The following is a 24,363-nucleotide window of genomic DNA, read 5'->3' as shown; positions in this document are numbered from 1 at the left end:
GAGTCCAACCTGGAAGCCCGGCAGGCCTCGGGAGCAGGAGTGGGCGCAGGCCCGGGGTGGGGAAAAGGGATATGGGGGGAGCCGGGGGGGGGGGGGAGGGCGGGGGGCGCAGCCACAGCCTGCAGAGGATCGCGGAAGATGGAGTGGCACTCCTAGACCCGCGTGTCGCGTGTCCAGGCGGCCGGGCGTGAAGGGCCAGGTGCCGAGCCCTCCCTCAGACGCGGCGGCCAAGGCGTTGGCGCTGCCCTCCCGGAGCGGGGCGCCCTCGCACCCCACCCCGCCCCAGCCGCGCAGCCAGAGTCCTGCACTTTCCTGGCGCTCACCGGCGGCTCCCCCTTCGCCGGCGACCCGGGCCTGGCCGGGGCGGAGCTGCGGCCTCCGGGGGCGGGCTCCCTTCCCCCGCCGACTGCCGCCAGCACCCGACGAGGGACCGCCCCCGCGCCCGCCGACGGCACCGCCGCGCTTTAAAAGCCTGTCCCGCGGCGCGTGGAGGCGCGGAGACCAGTGCGCCCCAGCCCCGGCAGCCCGCCGAGCAGTGTCATGGCGGGTAAGTGCCCCTGCCCCACCCGCGCCCCCAGGGCGGCGTCGGGGGCCCTCGGCCCCCAATTCCCCCCGCCCCCTCTGCCCCGCTGGGGCGCCGCCCGCACCTGCCTGTGGCTCCTAGCGCGGGAAGAGGTGGAGAGGGAGGCCCGCTCCTCGAGGACCTTTGGGGGTCAGGAAGGTGGGGGGGAGTGTCTCCTTCTCACCACTCCCCTCGTCCAGACCCCAGAGCCCCGGAAGCCCTGTGTCCTCACGTGACCCGAAGGAGGCCCCTTCTTTGTCAGAGGAAGGCAGCAGGCGCCTGGGAGCCAGCGTCCCAGAGAGGGCGCTGAAACGGGAGTGGATCCCGCCAGGTCCCCGCAATTGTACGGGTGCAGTCAGCAAAGGGTACTTGTGTCTCCGTTTCTCACGCCCACTGCCCTTTTCTTCATCCACACTCCCGTCGTCTCCAGCGGACTCCCCTAAGAGGGTTCATCTTGATAGAGGGTTGAACAAGGGATTGGGTTGTAGAGACAGTTACAGAATTCAAACGTGAGTTCGGCCTCTCAGCAGGTTCCAGGACCCCAAAGGATAGGGCTGGGAATGCAAACCAGGACATCACCCCTTCCTGGGCTTTCCTTACGTACATGATGCCCACACTCGGGTTTGCTCTCAAGCCTGAATAGGAGTCCAGAGAAGATAAAGGTTCTGGTAAGAGCAGATTTAATTTCTACTCAGAAGCACAAGAAAATGGTTCATTTCAGCCAGAATCTCAAGTCCAGGGCCAGCTGCTTTCCAAAGGAAGAGGAAGCCTGCTTCTGTGTCGCTCCTGGGGTCCAACTCAGGGCATGTGGTTGCTGCCCAAATCCTGCCCCCAACAGGTCCGTGGTGTGAAGGGGAGTGGCTTTCTCCAGGCATCACAGTCCTAGTGGTCTTTGCCCCCAGAGCAGGTGGCCCTGGTAATCGGGGGCCTCGCTGGGGGGCTGCTGCTGCTACTGCTATTGATCTGGGTGAGCTGCTGTCTCTGGAAGAGGCTTTGTGCCATGTTCACCTATGAGGAGCTGCCAGGGACCACAGCTGCGTCCAGCACACAAGGGGACAAGCTCTGCCCGCCATATGCCGCCAGGACCCAGACAAGCAGGTAAGGCAGGGTGTGGGGCCAAGCAAGCCCCTGGCCTTGCTTAGGGCCCTCCCTGTGGCATTGCCCTTGGAGTAGGGTGGGAAAGGAAAGGTCTGTTTATGGGGTGCCTCCTGTATGCGGTCATCATGCTGGGAGCGATCATGAAGAAACCCCAGAATTGTCACCACAAGCTATGAGGCAGGCATTATGAAGCTCGTTTTCCAGAATGAGCTTATTTCCTATAGGCTCAGAGGACATAAGTAACGGGTCCAGGGAACACAACCAGTAAGTGGCTGAGGCAGTGCTGGCCCCACTGGCTGCAGACAGGCAGAGGTATTGGCTGCGGGTGGGGGTGGGGGGCAGGCGGGGGCAGGTGTGGGCCCAGAAAATGGTGCTCTTGCCTCCTCCTGGCTCCTGCTGGCTTTTCCTCCCCCAGCCTCTGACACTCAACCCCTATGGGCTGTGGGAGCCACACCTTCCACCTGCCACCAACATGTCATCTTCCCGCCTCGGGACAGGCCACCAGGTGTGCCATTCGTGGTGCCCCCTTCCTTCCAAGACCGAGACTGGGTACCCCTGAACAGTGGAGAGTGGGCTCAGGTCCCACGGGACCCCTGCCCAGCCCCGGAGCTCCTGCCCCACACCTCCAGCAGCAACCTTGGTGAGTGCTCCCGCCAGAGCCTGCCTGGGGTCGGGGTCTGCTCTGGCCGGGGTGGAACCATTTGGTTTCATGGGCCTGACCCTGGAAAACAGCCTGGACCAGCAGCCTTCCAGTGATGCCCCCAATTACCAGGTCCACTTGTTCTGGGGGCAGAGACCACCAGGATTGTGGTGCCTGGGGAAAGCCCACACCACTGGCCTCCTGGGGGCAGAATTTAGGCAGCAGCCCCACCCCCTGGGTTGGACCCCAGGAGTGAAACAGAAGCAGGGGTGCTGCTGGCTGGGCTCTGCTGAGTCTCAGCAGTAAAGCCATTTCCCTTGGGATCCTAGTGCTCTGGGCAGAATCTTCTGGTTTCCCTTGGGAAGAGTGGCCCAGTGACCATTCTTTCCAGGTACTTGGGTTTACGAAATGCCTGCTGCACCCTAGTCTCTACCAGATATGGCCTCCTGTGCCATTGTGGAGTAAGACATCACCCTGCCTGTTTGGGGGGAGAGATCCTCACCCCATTTTGCACATTCATAAACAGAGGTCCGGAAGGCTAACAGTGCCTTGCTCAAGGTCACAGAGGCTGTAGGCAACAGAGGGACTGGAACCCTGGTATGCGGGTGCAGAACATTTGATGGGTTCTTTCCTAGACTGATTGGTTGGCTGATCCAGAGTTCAGAAAGGTGGGAGCTGGGTGCTCAGCTTTCTGCCCATACCTTTGCTCTGAACACCTTCCAAGATACCTTCCCAGGAACCACTCAGTTATCAGCGAGGCCCTTCTAATTTCAACAGGAATAGAAGAGGCAAAGTTTTATCACTGAGACATCCTCTGAACACCATGGACAGGGGCCAGGTCAGGTCCTGGGCACTATGAACCCCCTGCCCAACAAGCAGGCCCTGACCTAAGGGGCAGGGATTAAATGAACACTGTTCACCCTGCTGGGAGCCGCAGAGGGAAGCAGGCCTGGATATGCCCTGCCTTAGTGCTGGCAGGCTGCCTGAGGAGCTGTACTAGAGAGAGAGGTTGTGTTCAGTCTAGAGAAGGGCAGGGGGTGGATGTGGTCTGGAGAGGCCAGTGAACTGCCTACTGGAGGCTCAGCCAAGAAGAGACGAGCAGGGGGCAGGGGTGGTGAAGCCCAGAGCTCGCTGTCCCCCATGGCCCTGCCTTCCTCTGGCCTGGCAGACCACCCCGCCCCTGTGTCCTTGGAAATACAGGCATGGTGGGGACCATCAACCCAGAGCTGTACAAGTTCCTAGAGGACACGAGTGAGACGGACTTCCCTGAAGGTTGCCTGGGGCGGCTGTGGTTCTCCTTGGAATACCAGCAGGAAGCCGAGCGGCTGTTGGTGGGCTTGATCAAGGCGCGGAGGCTGCAAGGCCCCTCAGAGACCTGCAGCCCCCTGGTGAAGCTTCATCTGCTGCCTGACGAGCGGCGCTTCCTCCAGTCCAAGACCAAACGCAAGACCTCCAACCCGCAGTTTGATGAGCACTTCATCTTCCAGGTAAGGCCTCTGGTGCAGACAGGGTCTGGCCTCCTGGGAAGGAGCAGACGTCGTGCAGGTGAGCTCCAGCCTTCTGTGCTAGCCAGGGCCCTGCAGCCCCCCAAGACCCCTGATGCCACCAGCTGTGCTTTCCCCTGCCTGCCCTGTCCTGACCGCTGATGATGGCGGTAGGGCAGAGACTAGGGAGGTGAGGGGGTAGAGGGCTGGGCTCCTTCTGGCCAGGCTGCCTGGATGAGAGAACGAGAAAACACATTCTTGGAGCACCTACTGAATGCCTCGCTCTGGCCCATGGGGCTCTGGTGAAGTGCTCCAAGGCTTTGGAGCACTGTGAGGTTTCTGGCAAGGTTATCTAAAGAAGGCAGAGGGCAAGCCCCCCATGCCCCTTGGGGTGGGGGCAGGAACTTGCCTATCCTATTAGAGACCGGTGCAGGACCCTAGAGCCATCCTGCAGCAGGTGGTGCGTTTGCTGGCCTGTGGGCGGGCTGGCTCAGGGTCTGGAGGTGCGGAGGCTGTCTGGGCACTGAGCCAAGCTCACAGGTACCTGGGAGCCTGAGCAGGTGACTGGGGGCCCCTTATGGGAAACCAGCCATCAAGAGCTGCCTTGAAGCCTTGAGCAAACATTTTCAAGAGCGGACAGCAGGCTGGCTGGCAAGGTAAGGACAGTCCAGGCAGCATCCAGAAGAGGGTGATTGCTGAGCCAGAGCCCTGATTCTTGCCTTCTTCTGGGCTGAGAGCTGTAGCTGAGAGGAGGGGTGGCATGGGGCCCATCTCCCAGCCTCCTGCTGGGGGCCAAGGCTGTGGGAACTCACAGGTGACCTCGCCCTTCTCGGGGCATGAAGCCTTGTGACATGAAGGCATGTAGCCTTGCTGACTGGCCTGGCCGCATGTCACGCTCACAAACTGATTTTTGTTTAACCATCACTCTCCTGCCCCGTCCCAACTTGATTCTGCCTCTTTGTGCTTTAATGGGGGAGGGGAAGGAGAAGAGGAAGAGAAGCAAATCAGTATTAATTGACCATCTGCCAAACATCAGACCCCATGATTGCGTGGGGAACTCAAAGAGTAAGAACCACTATCCCCATTACAGATGAGGACACAGCCTCAGGGAGAGGGGTGCCCAACTCAGATGGCAGAGACGGGCAGGTTCCCTGGGCTCCGGTGTGAGACCTCCTATACATTTATGTGCAGGCAAATCACTTGGAGGTCCTGTTAAATGGTAGATTCCCTTCATGGGCCTGAGGTGGGGCCCAGGTCCTATATTTCTAGCAAAGTCCAGGCGAGTGGTGAACGCTGCTGGTCCTCGAAACACACCCTGCAAGGCAAGGCTGTGGCACACACTCCCGCTTCCCAGGGGTACTGGGCTCGCTGCTGGAAAGGGCCCCCTGAGGATGCCTGGGTTTGGGGTGTGCAGGTCCCTGGTTGAGTCACCTGTCACCAAAAGCTCCTGGGTCCAGAACAGCACGCCATCCTATCCCATCCCCTGTCTCCACACCTGACCCCAGCGCAGACCCTCATCTCCCCCAGGTGTCCAGCAAGAGCATCACTCAAAGAGTACTCAGGTTCTCCGTGTACCACGTGGACAGACAGAGGAAGCACCAGCTCCTGGGCCAGGTGTTCTTCCCCCTGAAAAACGAGACCCTGGCAGGTGACTGCCGGCGCCTCATCTGGAGAGACCTGGAGGCTGAGAGCCTGGAGGTAAAGGTCAAGGTCACCAGGCATGTACCACTGTGTGTCAGACTACCGTGGGCAGGTGTGACCCAGCACCTGTCGGCCAGCGACAGCCCTCAGCCTACTGCCCACTGCCCCTACTGGTGTGACTCAGGGTTCTGGGCCTGGGCCGCAAGTGCATGGGACAAGGGGGCAGAGTGGAGCCACTCCTGGGCAGGGAAGGGCCGCCTGAGGTTCTCTCGCCCTGGAGATCAGAGACTTGTAAAAAGTCCACACTTAAATTCCCACCCAGATCAGACAGCTGTGAAAGGTGACACCCCAAATGGTCCAACCGAGGAAAATATTTACCCTCTATCTTCCTGACCCCCGAGAGGATGGTGGCAGCTTGGAATAGGCTTTGGAATCCCCTAGACCTGCGTCTGTGTCCGAAGCTCTGCCCCTCACTACCGTGTGATCTTCAGCAAGTCCCTTCAGCTGGCCAGACCTCAGTTTCCCCACCCAAGCCCAAATGAGGGTGGGCTTAAAGGAGAAAAGTGCCACACAGTACCAGTGCCTGACTGCCGGGACCAAGGAGGAAGGCACTGCCGGGAAGGCACCGTGGCTCCTCCGGCACCTGCTAACTGACCCGGGTGCCTTCCTCTCGGCCTCCCAGCCTCCCTCTGAGTTTGGAGACCTGCAGTTCTGCCTCGGCTACAACGACTGCCTGCGCCGCCTGACCGTGGTCGTGCTTCGAGCCAAGGGCCTCCAGCTCCAGGAGGACACGAGTTTTGTCAGTAAGTTCTCCTCCCCCGGGCAGGTTCTGTCCTGTGAACTTGGGGCCGGGAGCTGGAGTCTGCCCCTTGCCCCTGGCCATGCAATTCCTGCCTGTGTCTGAGCCACCACAGGAGTGCTCACCACCCTCTGTGGACAACTGTGATGTGGGAAACCACTTCCTTAGATTGAACCCACCTTAGATTGATCCCGCCTCTACCTCTGCCCTTCTGTGAAGGACTCCAGTTCCTCCAGGGCCAGACCCCGCGTCCCCTTGCCCCCACGGAGGGTTCCCCTGCACCCGACTGGAAGAAGAGGCATCCCGGGCCGACAGGCAGCATGGGGTGCTGCTTCCTCTAGCCCCCAGAACCCAGCAGCTGGAGGAGCGAAGGCCCTGCTCTGGCTCAGCATAATGTCCTGCCCTTATGTGTCCCCCACCCCCCCCCCAGCAAGGTGGTGGCTGTCTGCCATTTGTGTGTCTCTGCATCTGGGTCACTGTAAGCAAGTTGTCATTCAACCTTCCACTGTGGATCCAAAACCCATATGAGCCCCACTCCAAAAATTCAGCCCTCTGAAGCAGAAGGTGTTTAAGGGGCCCCAGGGAGCCTGAGCAGTCAGCAGGCAGAGAGGGCCCCCCTCCACCAAAAGGAGGGATGGGCGTGTGGTGCCAGGCCCTGGTAAACAAGGGCCAGCCGAGCCGTGGGCGCATTCAGGAGGCACAGAGGAAGGAAGAGGAAGGGAGCCCAGCGTTTCCTCTGGCGTGAGGCCATACGCTAATCAACCCTGTTTCCTCTCGTAACGCCCTCTGGCTATAGTGGCTGTGAGCAACGGGGGTCCTGGCGCCCAGAGTGGGCCGTGCCCTCCCAGCCAGACCTCCCACAGGCCAGAGGCTGGACCCCGCCCGCTCCTCCCGGCCCACGGTCTGCACTGCCCCGCAGGTGTGTGTGTCAAAGTGTCTCTGATGAACCACAACAAGTTTGTCAAGTGCAAGAAGACTTTGGCTGTCCTGGGCTCCGCCAACCCCGTGTACAGCGAGACTTTCAGCTTCAAGGCCGACCCCGCTGAGCTGGACACTGCCAGCCTCAGCCTGACCGTGCTGCAGGGCGCCGAAGGAGAGAGTAAGGCTGCCCCCGCACCCCGGCCGGGCTGTTGGGGACACGGGCAAAGGAGGAGCGTTCAGGCAGCGTGAAGGTGATGGAAGAGGGCTTCTTTCCGGAGGGACCCCTTTCTCCCTCAGCTCTTTGGCGTGAGGCTGGCTTAAGATGGCTCATGAGGAGGGTGAGAGGCAGAGAAGGTGACCCCATAGGGCTGGCTCTCCACCTGGGCTCCCTTTTCCATCTCCGACTCCAGAGCAAAGGCAGGGTCCTTTGGGGGCTGTCAGCTCCTGCTTAGAGAGGGAGGGGGCTTGCTCCACCCTTCAAAAGGAGGAGTAAGTGAGAGGGAGAGAGAAGGCACGGGGGATGTTGCTGAAGTGATGTGGTTTCTGTGGTCCAGAGAGTGAAGACGTTTTCCCTCCCCCGCAGAGAGCCACGCGCTGGGCCGGGTGGTGGTGGGCCCCTACATGTATGCCCGGGGCAAGCAGCTGGAGCACTGGAACGAGATGTTAAGCAAGCCCAAGGAGCTGGTGAAGCGCTGGCATGCCCTCTGTCGCACCACTGAGCCCTGACCCGGCTCACGCCCTCGGGTCTGCGGGGGGAGCCTGCTCTCCTCTCCCCTGTGGCAGCCGCAGGCCTGGATGCTCCAGCCAGCATCTTGCTGGGCTGCTAGGCCGGCCGGAGCCAGGGCACGGTGAGTGCCACCACGCAGGAGAGAAGGGACGAGGGAGCCCCAGCCAGCTTGGCAGCGTGGCTGGCTGCCACCCACCAGCCTCAGGTACCCTCCCGACTCACTCCATCCTCCTCTCCCCGTGGGGCTGCCTGGGTTCTGAATCCCAGGCACCACAGTCCCGATATGGACCAGAATCTCAGGCATTCAGAAGAAATACTCTATTCAGCGATAGCAGAGCTCTGTGTGCTCACTGGAAACTTAGGCTCCACCATCCCGGAAAGCTGATGGCATATTGATGCTAAACCTATATGGGCTCTGGTTTCCCTGCCTTCCGCTTAGCAGAGAACACAGACTGCGCCGGGGGAATAATGGGGTGCAGGGGGCGCCCAAAGCACTGATTTCAGTTGGTCCACAATAAATAGCACAGTCTCAGAGTTGGGTTGGGCACTTTGGTGTGGAACAGCCCCAGGATTCCTGGGCAGCACGGCGTGCCCACAGCTCAGGAGAGAAAGCTCTCAGGGATCAAGACTTGCTGGCTTTAGGACCTGGGAAATAACATTGGGAACAGCCCACCCAGGTACCAAGTGGTGGACGTGTTCTCGGCATCCTGTCCCTGTGCCAGGGAGGAGGCCTTCACCTGTGTTAGGTCCCTCCCAGGGCTGGGTCAGACCCTGGCCCACATCATGCCACATCTTGCCCATAATCCAAGCCTCACGCCCCTGGTCTTACAGGTGTTCTAGTGGCTTCTGTGGTCTCCCTGGTTGACAGCATTCAGCTCCTTGGGGCTCTCACTTTAGGCAGGAAATGGTGAAAGCATGCGGTCAAAAGCGTAGCCCGCAGGGCTGAGAGCTTTTCCCATAAACCTAAGTGATTTCATTATGGGGACTGTGTTGTGGCAGGTGTCTATGTGAAGTTCATTAAAATGGAAGTCCCCACAAACCACAGTCATCCGATCCCCGTGAAGTTGTACTCAAGGTAATGAGCAGCCATCGTGTCTGTCTCTGTTAACAGGCAACCTGCATTTTCACCCAAATGCTGTTGAACTTGCGGGGTCAACACACCGTATTGTGAAAATGGAACAAACTTTAAACCCGTGTTATCTCTTTTCTTATGCAGTGAAGCAACTTCAGCAAAAGAAAGTAGCCATCGTTATTCTCTGTTTGTGCCTCTTTAACTTCGCTTCCGATCTGATCTCTGTCAATGCATAAAGACTCACTTTACCTGGCAGTGGTCCAAACAGAATATCTTGTTTACTTTTTCTCATTTATTGTACACACACATTCCAACAAAGCCCACACTCCTGTAATTTCTTTGTTTTTAGTTTGTTTTTTTTTTATGTTTTATTTTATTTTTGAGACAGTACAAGCGGGGGAGGCTCAGAGAGAGGGGGACAAAGGATCTGAAGTGGGCTCTACACTGACTGCAGGACTGCAGCAAGCCCGATGTGGGGCTGGAACTCAGGTACTGCGAGATCATGGCCTGAGCTGAAGTTAGATGCTCAACTGACTGAGCCACCCAGGTGCCCCTCCAGTAATTTCTAATAACATCATAGCACACACGTGATAGGGGTTCTCTATATGTTTGGATAGCAGGCTGCTAAACTGGGACTATTTCCATTTCACCTGGGGTCCTGAGACAAGAGGTGCCAGCCACCCTACCTTTCAAGGTGACGTTCACGCCTATCAGTGGCCTTTCCAGGGCCACTTGGAAAAGTTGTTAAGTATCCCCTTTGCAGGACAGAGTGAACTGGTGCAACTGACTCACAACTGAACATTCTCAATGGCAAGAGATTGGCAGGCTCTCTGGTCTGATGGGGAAGAAGAAGGGATTGCTGTATTGGGCTGGAATGTCTACAGACATGGTCAGGGCAAAAAACACACAAGTGCTTCCACTGGACGAGCGAGAGGTGACCTGAGTTGTCTCAATCCTGTCCTCCAGGTGATCCCTGCAGAATGAAGAAGGCCTTTGCATTTCCACAAAGCATTGTAGAATCAGCTTGTCAGTTTCCACACCAAAGAAATGCTAGAGTTTGACTGATTTCCATGGAGTATACAGACCAGTTTGGGGCCATTTTTTATCCCTACAATACTGAATCTTCAATCCATTAACATGGTATATCCCTCCGTTTCTTTTGGTCTTTTGCAAGTTTTCTTAAAACCATTTTGTGGTTTTCAGGAAAGTATTTTTGTGCATCTTTCACTAGATTCTTAGATGTTTTATATTTATGTTTGCTGGTATGTAGAGATTCTATTAACTTTACTATGTGGACTCTTTCTATTGAGTGGTTTTACTAAAATAACTTAAATTGTAATACTTGGTAGATTCTTTGTATTTTCTTTGCATATAGCTATGACCTCTGCAAACGACAGTTGTGTTTCTTCCTTCACAATCGTTATGGCTTCTTTATCTCATCAAACTGCAGTGATTGGGCAACTGGGCAAGAAAAAGAAACAAAACCAACCAGATTGTAAAGGAAGAAGTAAAACTATATTTGCAGATGACATGGTCTTGTCTATAGGGAATGCTAAGGAATTGTCAAAAACTGTTAGAGCTAATAAACGAGCTCAGCAAGGTTACAGGGTACAAGACGGAAACCCAAATTGCACTGGCTGGGACCTCCAGAGAGTGCTGGCTGCCAGTAGGGAGAGCATGCAGGTAGCCTTCTTAGTCTTAGGGGGGAAGCTTTCAATATTCACTACTACGTGGAATATTTGCTATTGGACCTTTAACCTACTCATGATTATGTGTTCTCAATTTGTTAAGTTTTTTTTATGGGGCACCTGAGTGGCTCAGTCGGTTAAGCATCTGACTCTTGATCTTGGCTCAGGTCATGATCTCATGGTTCATGGGATTGAGCCCTTGTCAGGCTCTGTGCACTGAGCTTGGAGCCTGCTTAGGATTCCCTCTCTCCCTCTGCTCCTTCCCTGTGATCTCTCTCTCAAAATAAATAAATAAATAAATAAAAATGTTTTTAAGTTTTTTTTATCATAGCGTTGTTTTATCAAATACTTTCTCTGCGTCTTTTCAATTAATCATATTTTTCTCCTTTTTTTTAATGTGATGAATTGTACTGATTTCTGAATGTCAAACCAGGGCCACCTCGGTGGCTCAGCTGGTTAAGCAACCAACTTCAGCTCAGGTCACAATCTCGTGGTCCATGAGTTTGAGCCCCAAGTCAGGCTCTGTAATGATAGCTCAGAGCCTGGAGCCTGCTTCAGATTCTGTGTCTCCCTCTCTTTCTCTCTCTCTGCCCCTCCCCTCCTTGCACTGTGTCTTTCTCTCTCTCAAAAATAAACATTAAAAAAAATTGAATTTCAAACCAAACTTACATTCTTGTAATAGAAGCCAGTGGTGTTTGTATTCCTCTGTCTGTCTGTATGTCTGTGTGGACACACACACACACACACACACGGTAGTACTTGGACTTATTTCTTTAAAATCTAGATTTATTTGCTATTATGTTTTTAATTACTTTTTAATATCCTTACATACCAACATCATTTTTTAAATTATTTTTTTTAGGACTTTACATTTTTAGAGCAGTTTTAGGTTCACAGCAAAATTGAGGGGAAAATACAGAGATTTTTTTCATACACATCCATAGCCTCCTCCCATTATCACCATCCCTCACTAGAGTGGTACCTTTGTTACAACTGATGAACCTATATTGATACATCATAATCACCTAAGAAACACAGTTCACATCACGGTTTACTCTTGATGATGCACATTCTATGGGTATGGACAATGTCTGGTGACATGTTATTACATTTTTAAGTGTTCTTGCAATTATGTTCATAAGAGATTTTTCTATAATTTTTTTTATTGCAATGTCCTTGCGCTTGAAACAAATCTGTATTCTGTGTGAGCAGGTGTCCTGTGTTATTCTTAGGTCAAGTTTATGAATCAGATTGGTCAAATCATCTATTTTTACTGATTTGGGGGGAGGAAGGTATATTTTCTATTCATGATGGAGAGAGGTTAAAGTCTCCCACTGTGATTGTGGATTTGTTTGTTTCTTCTTTTAGTTTTATCAATTTTTGTTTTGTATATTTTGAGGCTGTGTTATTAGGCTCATATTCATTTTCAGTTGTTTTTTCTGGTGGATTAGGCCATGTATTATTGTGAAACAGCTCTAACACTCCATTTTTCCCCGTATTTTTCAACTTTCTTATGTTCTCATAATTATCTCTTGAATATAATCAAGTCTATCAACCTCTGTCTTTTGTGTATTTAGCTCATTTACATGTAATTACTGCTATTTATTCCCATTTGTCCTGTTTTGTTTTCTCTCCTTTGTTGCCTTCTTTTGTATTAATTCATATTGTAACTGCATTTTTTTTAATCTTAAAGTTTATTTACATATTTTGATGGGGGGAGGGCCAGAGTGAGAGGGAGAGAGAGAGAGAGAGAGAGAGAGAGAGAGAGAGAGAGAATCCCAAGCAGGCTTCTCACTGTCAGCACAGAGCCCAATGAGGGGCTCAATCTCATGAACCATGAGATCATGACCTGAGCCAAAATCAAGAGTTGGACACTTAACCCACTGAGCCACCCAGGTGCTCCTGCATTAATTCATTTTTTAATCCTGCCACTTCCCATCTGTATGTCGCTACTTACACAGTTCGTTATTCCTTTAGTGGTTCCCCTAGAGATTACAACTTATATCTATTGTATATTATAGTCTAAGACAAATCTTACCTTTTAATCACTTCCCAGACAATGTTCTGATCTTAGAAAACTCAATCTCTATTTCCCCCTGTTTTTTAATGGTATTGATATGATTCATTTTAATTCCACATATATTTTACACCTAGCAAGACATTACTATTATTGCTATGTTCAGTCAATATTCATTTATATTGACCCACATAGTTGTTCTTCCTTTTGCTTTTTATTCTTTCCTACATTTCTGGGATTCTACCCGAGATCATTTTCCTCCTACTTAAAGATTTCTTTTTAGTATTTCTTTTTGTGCAGATCTGCTCACAGCAAATTTTCTTAGTTTTGAGTAGAAACGTCTATTTCAAATTCATTTTTAAAGGATTTTTTGTGGAAGTAGAATTCTAGGCTGACATTGTCTTTCTGTCAGCAGTTTAAAAATGGTATGCGTTGTCTTCTTGCTTCCATCGTTTCTGTTGACAAGTGAGTTATCAGTGCTATTGTTTCTCCTCTGAAACTAATGTATCTCCCTCTCCTCCCCACCCTTGGCTGTTTTTAATATTTTCTGTTGCTGGTTTTCAGCAGCTTGAGTCTGGTGTGCCTACAAGCAATTTTCTTTTTATTTACCCACCTTGGGAGTAATAAAGCTTCATCAGTTTTGGGAAATTCTCATCCCATATTTCTTCAAATATGATTTCTGCCCCATTCTTCCCCTCCTCTTCTTCTGAGACTCCAATTACACACATATTAGATCTTTCTGTCAGTTCCCACAGGACTCCTATGCACTCTGCTGTATTTTCCATTCTCTTTATGTCTCTGCTTCAGCTTAGAGTTTTTATACTGCCCTCCTACATTTCAATAAATTTTGTTCCACTAAGTCTAATTGTAGTTAACCTATATGCTGAGTACTTAATTCCGATTACTGCACTTTTTTAGTTCTAAATTTCCATTTGATACTTTGTAATAATTCCAGTTCTTTGATGAAAGTCTCTATTTTGTCAGTCACACCAATATCTGTGTCATTAGTGGGCCAGTTTTATTGTGTATGTTTTCTCCCTTTATTCCTGTTACTTGGTATGCCTGGCAATATACTGTCAAATACTGACCATTATGAGAAATTATAGTAGCCCCAGGAGACATTATTCCTCCAGAGAGGGTTTACTATATCCTCTGGCCGCCAGAATGGGGAGAGGTCACCTTAATCCAGTCCTGTAATGAACTCACTGGAGTCTGGGTTACAGTTTTTGTAAGGCTCTATCACCACCTCTGGTTTTCCCACATTTCTAGAGGGTAGTCTTCCAAGGGTACTATTTGGATCACTAAAGGAGACTCTGTTGTGTTCAGTGGGCCCCTCTTCCTTGGTGGGTCCTGAACTCTAGTTTTTATCTCCCTAGTATCATGCTATTTTCAGGGAAGGAAGGAAGGAAGGAAGGAAGGAAGGAAGGAAGGAAGGAAGGAAGGAAGGAAGAAGGGAGGAAGGGAGGGAGGGAGGGAGGAAGGCAGGGGAAAGAAAAGAAAGAAAGAGAGAGAACAAAAAGAAAGAGAAGAAAAGAGAAAAGAAAAGAGAGAAAAGAAAGGAAAAGACAAAAAAGAAAAGAAAAGAAAAAGGAACAACAGGAAAGGAAAGGGGAAGGGGAAGGGGAAAGGGAAGGGAAAGGAAAGAAAAGGAAAGGACCTGACATCTTCCATAGGCTTTCTGCATAAATTAATTCACAGCTTCATAATTCAGCAAATGCCTCAAAGTGGAAAACCGTTAAGTGTCAGAATTACTTTTCTACCTCCTTTCTATTCAACATCTTGGCCCCTTCTGTCCTAGCTGCATTGGCGACCCCAATCTCCAATTTCTTGTCTCTCCAGCTCCAGACACTCAGCTGCCTTTTCTGTCTCATAGCCACAGCTCTCTGGCCAAATGCTCAGCCTCTTAACAGGAATCAGCACGTTTCCTGAAGGAAAAAGTGGATCACAGAATGTCAGCTCACCTCCTTGTGTTTTCCTTCTTATGAGATCATGGCCTGTCAAATGCTTGTCAACTTAGCAGCTCCCCGGTAACTAAAAAGAGGTTTTCTGTATTTTATTCAGCTTTTCTAGGGGTTCTTGCCACGAACATCGTTCTGTCTCAAGCAGAAAAGTAATTTTTTTCCTCAGAATTCCCAGAAAATGAATGTTCTTCAAAGACTGATTTTATACAGGGAATTTCATTACACAGTTCATGGGAAGGCTGGTGTAGCTAAAAGGAGAGAAGCTGCTTGTATCAGTTAGCTGTTTTTGCAGTACTGGTGCATAACAAACAATCACAACATCTCAATGGTTTGTACAGGGAACTTGATTACACAGTTCCTGGGATGGCTGGCGAAGCCAAAAGGAGAAACACCACTCATGTCCTCTGTTTCTGCAGTAATGGCACATAACAAACAATCATGACATCTCAGTGTCACACGAGAATGAGCATTTACTTCTCATCCATCTATGGCCAGCTGAGTGTGAGCCAATCTAGATTAGGCAACTCACTTTCAAACAATAGGTCTGCCTGGCTCCAGGTCCTCACCCAGGCCTGCTCTGTGTTTGTTCATTCTGAGCACAAGTCCAAGGGGCAGCAGCTACCCAGGAGAGGGTTCTTTTCCTGGAGAAGGCAGAAGGGCAAACGCATCTCTATCTTCTGCTTGTGTTGTTACTTAATATCTTGTTGGCTGAGGCATGTTCAAAAGTTCAAAATCAAAGGGCAGGGAGGCAAACTATGCCTTTTTATGAGAGGAACTGTAAGCAACATAGCCTTGGACATAGCTGCCAAGAGGGGTCAAGAATTGGGGTGATAATTCAATGCACTTTGCTGATATGTTCTAGCAGTGGGGAACTCCAGGGTCCTGTGCTTGGCTGCACAGGTGCTCTCGGTGAAGGCGAGAACCTCAGATCCTCTATTTCGGCCGCTGTTGCCCACTCACTATCCTGTAGTGATGAGTGACGAGAATTTGCACAGCCATCTGCCAGTTACATTTTTTCTGATTTTTCACTGTAGCATTTTTTGCCCAAATTATTGCAGGAGCTTGGAGCATCTTGCTGGCCTAAGTTTCAGAGTCAAAGGAAGAAAAGGATGATTTTTACCCTCTTTCTGCTTTCTCTCTCTCTTTTTTTTTTAACGTTTATTTTTGAGACAGAGAGAGACAGAGCATGAACGGGGGAGGGTCAGAGACAGAGAGGGAGACACAGAATCTGAAGCAGGCTCCAGGCTCTGAGCTGTCAGCACAGAGCCTGACACAGGGCTTGAACTCACGAACCACAAGATCATGACCTGAGCCGAAGTCGGACACTTAACCGACTGAGCCACCCAGGTGCCCGTTTCTTGTCTCACCCAATTATCTCACGTTTGGCAAACTCAACCTGGAACACTGTTCATAAGAGTGTCTGGGAAGTATAATTTCCAGACAATGTAATGAAGACCTTTAAAGGGGTTGGGGGTGGTGCTGTGTGCCATCCCACACTCTGGGGCAAACCTGGGTCAAGGGGACCTTAGGTGAGGGATCCATAGGGCAAGGAGGCTCTTGAAGTCCCCACGTGAGTACTGCAGCTCATAACCGTACCAGTCACGGAGAACCTCTCCTGCCCCTTCAGTGGCCTCCTGGCCGTGCCCCTTCCCTGCCCCTGCTAGGACAGCCAGGAGCCTCTGTTAGTAGTTTGGGGAAGATGTGAAAGCACAAGATGGAGAAACAGGAAAACAGTGCTACCTGCCCATTTCCTGTGGCAGCCTCCTGCAGGCAGGAGCCAGGGTGAGGGGAGGAGGGAAGGGGAAGCTCAAACTCTAAATGAAGTTGGGAATTCAGACTACATGAGATTGGACATTTTAAGCGCTGAACACAGCCTGTTTGGTTTTTTTTAAGCAGAAGTTACAGGAAAAATTTATTGTTATCTAAGAGTGATCAAAAAAGTCATGGGCCTCACCCCAGATTTTTATCCAAAGGGCAGGGAGAAGCTACCTGCCGAGCAGGTTCGAATGGGTCACTGGGGAAAAAACAAAAAAAGGATGAAGTGGTTTGCAGATTACATCCCATAGTTTCAACATAATGGATATAAACAAACAAACAAACAAACAAACAAACTTTAAAAACAAGGATAAATGCAAGCATCAGGGAGGGGTTGCCATTTCTCAGGGCCCTATAGCCAGGAAGTGGTGAAGCTGGTATTTCTATCAGATTCCAGTTGTCTGAAATGGTGTCACTGTTACACACTGCCAGAGAGACCCCAAAAAAGACCCAGGCAACACAAAGTGCCATCAAGTCCCACCGCCTGGGACGTGTTAAAGGACCTTTGTGTGCCTATTAGATAAGCCGTTTCTGTTCGTGCACCTTTAGCTGCTAGTGAGGCTATGCATTTCTCCACCTTTCCTTTTTCTCCCTTTCCTCTTCCTCCCCTCCCCCCCTTTCTCTCCTCTCTCTCTTCCTCTCTTCTCTCTCCTTCCTTCCTCCTTTCTTCCCTCTCCCCCCTCCTTCCCTTCCATTTGTGTAAATTATGTGCTCATCTCCACTAATGTATAATCCTGCAAGTGACCAGATTTGATTCTTGTCTTCCCTTTGTTTCGATAACATGCTCTTACGAGTTTGCTGATTAACTAACCTGATGAGACAAATTTCCAGAAGGTGGAGAGAGGGCTGAAGCTCTGGTTTCGAGGTCAGGAGGGTCATGGGAACATGATTGACAGGCCAGACATGGGTTCAATGTGGCTGGCCTAAGGACCGCGAGCTCGGGCCGTGTGGCAGGCGCAGAGCGCCATCCAGTGTCCTCACACCCTTATCGTGACTGACGCACAGCTACTAGAACTAGCAAGAAAAGCGCTTGCCTCCCGCAGTGTGCCTCTCGCGCCCTCTACTGTTCAGCAGCGTACTCATTGCAGAGCATGTATTAAGTAAGGATGGATGTGGAGTGGTTAGGAAATTGGTAACTGGTAAACCAGCCTCCCCAGAATCTTCCCTTGTGCCCCCGCCCAAACACACCTCTCCCGCCCCACCAAAATAACCACTAACTTAGTTTTTGTGGAAATCACTTCTTTGCTTTTACTACCTGACTACGCAGCCTTAAATGCTACAGGTTTTTTTGTTTTGTTTTGTTACAAAATTTATATAAGGAATTGGAAAGGACACATTCCTTTGTATTTGGCTTCTTTCGCTCCACATTATGTTTTGAATTCATTATGTATTTGGTGGGGGGCATAAAATCAGAAGTAGACTTGCAGGATCATAGGGTTTGCATATCTTCCAATTTGGTAGATAAAGCCAGACTGTTCTCCAAAGTCAATTCACATTCTCACCAACAGTGTGAGTTTCCATCGCTCCCACATCCTTGCCAACACTTGGTATCCTTGGTATTGTCAGTCTTTTTATTTTAGTCATTCCTTTTAGTATGTAGAGGTACCTCATTGTGGATTTAACTTGTACTCTGCTGATGGCGAAGGAGGCTGGACATGTTTTATATGTTACTTTGTCATTTCGAGTCTCCTCCTTTATGAAGTGCTGACTCATGGATCTTACCTGCTTTTCTACTGGGTTGTTTGTGGTTTTCTTATTGATTTGTAGGAATTCATTTTGATTAGATGTATTGCAAATTTTTTCTCCCATTCTGGTTTTTTTTTTAATTACTAATATATTTGTGGTTGATTTCCTCCCGTTTTATGGCTTTCTTTTGATAAATAGAAGTTTTTAATTTTAATGTAGTGAAATTAAACAATTTTTTTTGAGAGAGAGAGAGAGCAGGGGAGGGGCAGACGGGGAGAGAGAGAGAGAGAGAGACAGAGAATCTCAAGCAGGCCCCAAGTCCAGTGCAGAGCCTGATGCAGAGCTCGATTTCACAGTCATGACATCATGACCTGAGCCAAAACTGAGAGGCAGTTGCTTAACTGACTGAGCGACCCAGGCCCCCCTTGAAGCCATCTTTTATATTGATGGTTTTTGGTCCTCTTTTTAAGAAGTCTTTCTGTAGGAGTGCTGACAATTCTGACTCCACCTCGGCCCTCCATCCTGTCCACACAATGACCTCTCTCGGGCTGCGTATTCAGCCCTTTGGAGGTTAAAGTATGCCCCGACCAGAATGTGGGAAGACTTGTTCTGGTCTTCCCTGAAGTTGTTTAGAAAACTAACAGAGATAACAGTTTCTAACCACCTCCCCCCACCCCCACCCCGGCCCCTGCCTCATTCTGGCACAGATGGTGGTACGAGTTCTGTTAAGTGTTAGACCCTTTGTCCTCACCACAGTGCTCTCTGCACATCCTTTCACTCTAGAAAATTCGTGGACTAAGGTCTGGACCTTGGGGAGAATCACTGTGCGGCTCTGATCATCACCCGCCCAATTCCCGCATCAGTAAGTTACCCTGAATAAAACTGTGTAAACTGTATGGAGCTGCCTGTTTCATTTTCTGGTCTCAAAGCGCCTTCTCAGTTTAGATGATACTTTACTGCCCCTCCTCCACCTTCTAACCCTTTTCCTACCTTGAGAACATGAAGATATTCTTCTATACTATTTTCAAGAAGCTTTTATTATTTTTCCGTTCACATTTCGATATAGAATGTACCTGAAATAGATGTTTGTATAAGTTATAATTTGGGGTTCAATTTCTTTTTTTTTTTTTCCCTAAGGATACCAAATTACCCCAGCACCATGTATCGCAAAGACTATCCTTTTCCCCACTAGTCTGCGGTAGCACCTCGGGAATAAATCAAGCATCCATGTTATGTTTGGGTGTATTCCTGGGCTCCTTCTGCTACATTAATGAATCTTTACCTTTATATTAATACCATCATGTCTTAATTACTCATTTTCAGTGCAAAGCCTGACACGGGGCTCTATCCTACAAAATGTGAGGTCATGACCTGAGCCAAAACCAAGAGTCAGATGCTTAACCGACTGAGCCACCCAGACGCCCCTATGGTACCATTTCCTAAGGTGATTTTTCACTTAATACACTGTACACACCAAAACCCTGGGTCTTTTTCATTGTTTTGCTTACTTTATTTTTGTTTGTTTTAGCTTTAAATTTTTTTTCCTGCCTATTCTTTTCTTAACAGCTTTATAAAGATATAATTCACAAACCATACAATTCACCCATGTAAAGTGTACAATTCAATGGTTTTTAGAATGTTTACATTCCTTTTTATTCTTCTCAACTAATTTGTAAATCAATTTATCAACTTCTATATGCCATCCCTCAGGGACTTTGGTTAACACTGAATCAACTCTGCATATCAGATCTTTTCAAACAGCAGGAATATGGTATAATGTCTCATGGATTCTTATCTCCCTTTTATTTCCTTCATGGTTTTTAAATCATTTCCTTTGAATAAATAAACGTTTCTGGCTTTATCTGTAAGCATGATTATTTTTACTATATTTAGAACTATATATTATTGTTATGTAGTAGTATATTACTACATTTAAATTTTTTAAGTTCATGTTACATTTAATTAGTTTATGTTATATGTAATTAATATATTACCAATATATTTTTGGTTGGTTTCCTAAGGTTATTTTTCTGTGTATTCATTCCAGCCATTTAAAATAGTGACATTTTAATTTGTTCAAGACTTTCTGTTTCCCAAATATGCCATGCGATTTTACGCACAGCACCATTTTCGTGGTGAACACATCTCGTATTTACAGATGCAGGTTAAATATTTTCCCTCTGAAGCCTTCTTGGATCTTCCATTGCAGCAACACGTCTGTATCTGCCTAGAACTCTCTTTCCATTAAGGAAAGGCTTCTTTCATCCTATGTGGTTCTAGCTCTTTCAAACCCAGTGTCCCACCCACCCCTGGTTACCGGGGGAGATTCAGAGTCCTTCCATGAAATTTGCTATGTGGATACTCACAAAAAGAAAGTCTCTCATTCTGTATTTTTTTTTAACATTTATTTATTTTTGAGAGACAGAGTGAGACATAGCATGAGTGGGGGAGGGGCAGAAGGGAGGTGGGAACACAGAATCCAAAGCAGGCTCCAGGCTCTGAGCTGTCAGCACAGAGCCTGATATGGGACTCCAACTCGCAGATCAGGAGATCATGACGTGAGCAGAAGTCAGAAGCTTAACCGACTGAGCCATCCAGGCACTCCTCTCATCTGTAAAGAAGAAAGTTTGGGGCTTCCTACAGCCATCTTTTCTCCATGTGGATAGGTAGGAAAGACAGAAGGGGCGCCTGGGTGGCTCAGTCAGTTAAGTGACCAACTCTTGATTTCGGCTCAGGTCATGATCTCAGTTTGTGAGTTTGAGCCCCACATCAGGCTCTGAGCTGACAGTGTGGAGCCTGTTTGGGATTCTCTCTCTGCCCTCCTCGTCTCCCTCTCTCTCTCAAAATACATAAATAAACTTAAAAGTAAAAAAAGATAGGAAGGAAGAGACAAAGAAGGGGAAGATGACAGGAGGGAAAGGACAGGAAAGGGAAAAGGAAATATGGGATGGGAGAGCAGGAGAGAACAGGGCAAGGAAAGAAACAATGGGAAAAACTGAAGGGAAGGAAAAGAAAGAATTAGTGGGTTGGGGTAACCAGATCACAAAATTTAAGCCAACGGATGCAACTGTGCTTTAAGCCAGTTATGTGAGCCAGTAAATCTTCCCCTTGTTTTTGCTCAAGCTAGTGTGAGTTGGGTTTTTATCATTTGCAACCAAGAGTCCAAATAAACCCATCCTTCTATGACTTCTTTTGCCTTTTCCACACTGATAAACTTTTGTTTAAATATTTCTCTTTTTTTAATTTTTTAATTTTTATTTTTGAGAGAGAGACAGAGCATGAGCAGGGGAGGGGCAGAGAGAGAGGGAGACACAGAATCCAAACCAGGCTCCAGGCTCCGAGCTGTCAACACAGAGCCCAACACAGGGCTCAAACTCATGGACCACATGATCATGACCTGAGCTGAAGTTGATCGCTTAACCGACAGAGCCACCCAGGCGCCCCTTGTTTAAATATTTCTTCACCAGCTTGCCTATGGACTCACTAAAAGCAGGCCTTCTTATTTGTCTTTAAATTCCCAGTTCCGTGACCACAGTGAATTCTCAGTAAAAGTCTGCAGGGTGAATCATGTGTCCAATTTTGTTACACCTCTTGAAGATCAGAAACCCCACCCCTTAAAATACACCCCAAGATATAAAAGGAGATTTAGCACAGATGTCACTAGTGTGGAGAAAGGTGAGTGCTTCTAACAGCTGTTGGAGAAGCTGTCGGTTAATACCAAGTACGAATGGTTCTCGAAGACGGGAGAACTGTCCCTCTCGGCTGGACTGTCCAAAGATGAAAAATTAGATTTGCCTAAAATGTCTACAATGGGGTTGCCAGATACAGATGCTAGACTGGCTGCCATTCTTAGGCTACCCAAGTGAATGTTATAAACATTTATGGAGTAGGTTAAATACAACTACTTGTACATCTCAGGTAAGGAATATACCTGGGAGCTGTGGCTCCCCTGATCCCAATTAAATAGATGCTAATTTCCTCAGGACATAAGGAAGTCATTTTCAGCTTAAATAAGGGTTCATGGAAATATGTGTTAACCCATGAACTATGTACCCAACTCTGTGAAGGCAGATTAGTGTGACCTGCTGTTCTTGGTGTCACTTGAAATGGCTTAAAGACTTCTTCCCAACAAGGTGTGAAGATCCATCTACTCCAGGGAGCTATGCTTTGGTTGATAAAAGGATTAGGCAGATTCTTGAGGACAAAGTGGGGAAGGGCAAGTTTAAGAGAATAGTGCTCTCGGTAGGCTTACACTGACTGGGCGCATTTTATATCGGAACTCCGGATTGGCTTCTACTGTGGTTATCACTGAAAGAGCATGGCTTAGAAGACATCAGCTCTGGGCTTGAGACTCATCCCCCATCACATGAATTATCCGGGAGAGCCAAGTGTTTTGTTGTTTGAATTCCACTATCTCCAGTTACACATGGGGACAACTCTTTTTGTACCCACCTTACTGGGTGCTGGATAAAACCTTAGCAATCATTTCATTTAATCCCTTTACTTTCCCAGGAATTAACTCACCAAGTAAAGTACCTGTTCCTCCCCTCCCCCCCTCCCCCCTTTTTTTTTTGGTCAAGGCTCCCTCCAAGGATTTGTTGAAAACTACTGACCTCCTCCACGGAAAGATGTGCTTCTGTATGTGTGCACTCTCTCACACACATTTTTGCATCTTATTTCTGGGAGGATCACAAAAGCCCTGAGGTTCATTTTTAGAAAAGCCAAATTTAAAAAAAAAATCTAACAAACCCTGAATTAGAGAAAACAATTTCAATGAACCAAAAGAACTTTTAAAAGTACATGCACGGAAAAACAAACTGGTTCATTTAATTATGAATTTAGTTATTTTCCAGCAGTATTATCGCTCTACTAACCCTCAGTGTACTGCAAACGTCCGGGTCGAGCACCATCTCCTCATCAGTGACGACCACTTGACACGAGCTCCTTCTACAACCATGAGAGCACAAATGGGTGTTTGTTACTATGTCAGTTCAGTAAGGTGATCGGATCCTAGAGATGAACTAGCAACGTGGCTCTCTTCCGCCGTTTATAAAAGGAGTTGAAGCAGGATCTTGTTGCCTTCATTTTCAAATGCTTCTTCTTAGACATGCTTGTCTTGAACTTGTCTAAACACAGGCTTAGGCAAACTAACCCATTATCATGTGTGGTTATAACCAAGGAAATCATTTCACATCGACAGTTTATTCAAGCAGGACTAAGGGAAAGCACGGAGAGTCTGTAAGCATGGCAGAAAAGCAACTCCCAAGGAAATGGCTTTCATCTGTGTCCTGTGGCCTTAGTATAGCTTTCGAATGGCGCAGGGACCCGTAGAGCAAGCCTTTAATTCCCAGGACACTGCTGCATGTTGCCCTTATTGCTAGAGCCTTCCTCTAGAAGCAGGAAAGGAAAAGGCCAAAAAACAAACAGAAAACCTCGCAGAATTCTCTTTGAAAAAAACTCTCAATTTATATATTGAACACAATTCTCTTTGTTAAAAAAAAAAAAATTTTGTTTTTTTTTCAAAACCCAAGGAAAAGCCCTGCCAGACATTCATTTCAAGACGCAAATCATTCCAGCGGTCCTCCTTGAAGTACCTGCGATTTCCTCACGTGGCCTCAGAGAAGGGCACTGGGCTCGGGCTTTGTGCCGTCCGGATAGACATCCAGGAGGGAGAACTCTTGCTGCAAGGGGAAGCTGTTTTCATCCAGCACAAAGAGGCTCTGCAGCTTCACCGCACAAGGCGCCCCTCCGCCTGCCAGCAGCGCGTGGAACAGGTCCGCGGCGACCATGCCGTACGTGACCTCTGACGAAGGGGCTGCGGAACAAGGAAACGCGCACAGCCTCAGCGTCCCTTCCGGGCGACGGAAACGCACAGGGCTAAGGGTTCACTGTTCCCCTTGGTTTCTCAAGCCCCGAACCCACTTTACAGTTAGTTCTCTTTCTACCCCTTCTCCTTCTAGTCACGGGCGCTGAGGATACTCTAGAATTGATGACTCACAGTTCCTGCCGCTCACAGACAGGCTGTTCAGACTGACGGCAGTTCCTACTCGGCACAGCTAAGGGCTTCTTAAAACAACAGTGGAAAGAGCGGACATTAACATCTTCTTAAGTCAAGTCTGAGACCAAAAGAGTGTGTCCGGGTCAGAAAAGAACTCTTATTTATCCAGTCTACAGCCCTTATCATATGTATAAATTTATATAACAAAACCCTGAAGCAGCTATGCAATGAGCATCAAATCTTCATAACACAAA

At 48.8% G+C, this 24,363-nt stretch overlaps 2 protein-coding genes across 15 annotated transcripts in view; one reads left to right on the top strand and one right to left on the bottom strand.

Moving 5' to 3' along the window:
- The first annotated feature begins 407 nt into the window (after positions 1-407).
- On the top strand, positions 408-19,968 carry SYT15B (synaptotagmin 15B). 8 transcript variants are annotated; one of them, XR_008292261.1, is made up of 9 exons: positions 408-547; positions 1,465-1,660; positions 2,158-2,300; positions 3,501-3,787; positions 5,312-5,482; positions 6,108-6,228; positions 7,021-7,323; positions 7,729-8,077; positions 18,895-18,911. XR_008292261.1 is itself a non-coding variant. In XM_053207462.1 (9 exons), the coding sequence occupies exons 1-8, from the start codon at positions 541-543 to the stop codon at positions 18,945-18,947; spliced, it is 1,281 nt and encodes a 426-aa protein (XP_053063437.1). In that variant the 5' UTR covers positions 408-540; the 3' UTR covers positions 18,948-18,973; positions 19,435-19,968. The 8 variants fall into 8 exon arrangements, 6 of the variants coding, with proteins under 6 accessions (XP_053063437.1, XP_026918289.2, XP_053063433.1 ...); XR_008292260.1 differs by lacking the exon at positions 18,895-18,911 and adding an exon at positions 9,089-9,199; XM_053207462.1 differs by lacking the exon at positions 7,729-8,077 and adding an exon at positions 19,435-19,968 and having other exon boundaries at positions 18,895-18,973.
- Positions 11,398-24,363, bottom strand: part of SHLD2 (shieldin complex subunit 2) — a 94,004-nt gene continuing 81,038 nt past the window's right edge. For all 7 annotated transcript variants that reach the window (XM_027062484.2, XM_027062483.2, XM_027062485.2 and 4 more), the window contains one exon: positions 11,398-23,926. In XM_027062484.2, coding sequence (XP_026918285.1) covers positions 23,727-23,926 — 200 coding nt within the window. In that variant the 3' untranslated portion in view covers positions 11,398-23,726. The remainder of the gene's footprint in view (positions 23,927-24,363) is intronic.

The sequence above is a fragment of the Acinonyx jubatus genome, chromosome D2 (assembly GCF_027475565.1).
Source record: "Acinonyx jubatus isolate Ajub_Pintada_27869175 chromosome D2, VMU_Ajub_asm_v1.0, whole genome shotgun sequence".
Lineage (NCBI taxonomy): Eukaryota > Metazoa > Chordata > Mammalia > Carnivora > Felidae > Acinonyx > Acinonyx jubatus.
This window is presented reverse-complemented; position numbering and strand designations above follow the sequence as displayed.

What these genes read in the sequence shown, in the direction of transcription:
- SYT15B (XM_053207458.1), top strand. An exon ending in ATGAGCACTTCATCTTCCAG is followed by an intron (nt 3,788 to 5,311) that starts GTAAGGCCTCTG and finishes CATCTCCCCCAG; the next exon opens with GTGTCCAGCAAGAGCATCAC. An exon ending in GGAGGACACGAGTTTTGTCA is followed by an intron (nt 6,229 to 7,020) that starts GTAAGTTCTCCT and finishes CTCTGGCTATAG; the next exon opens with TGGCTGTGAGCAACGGGGGT.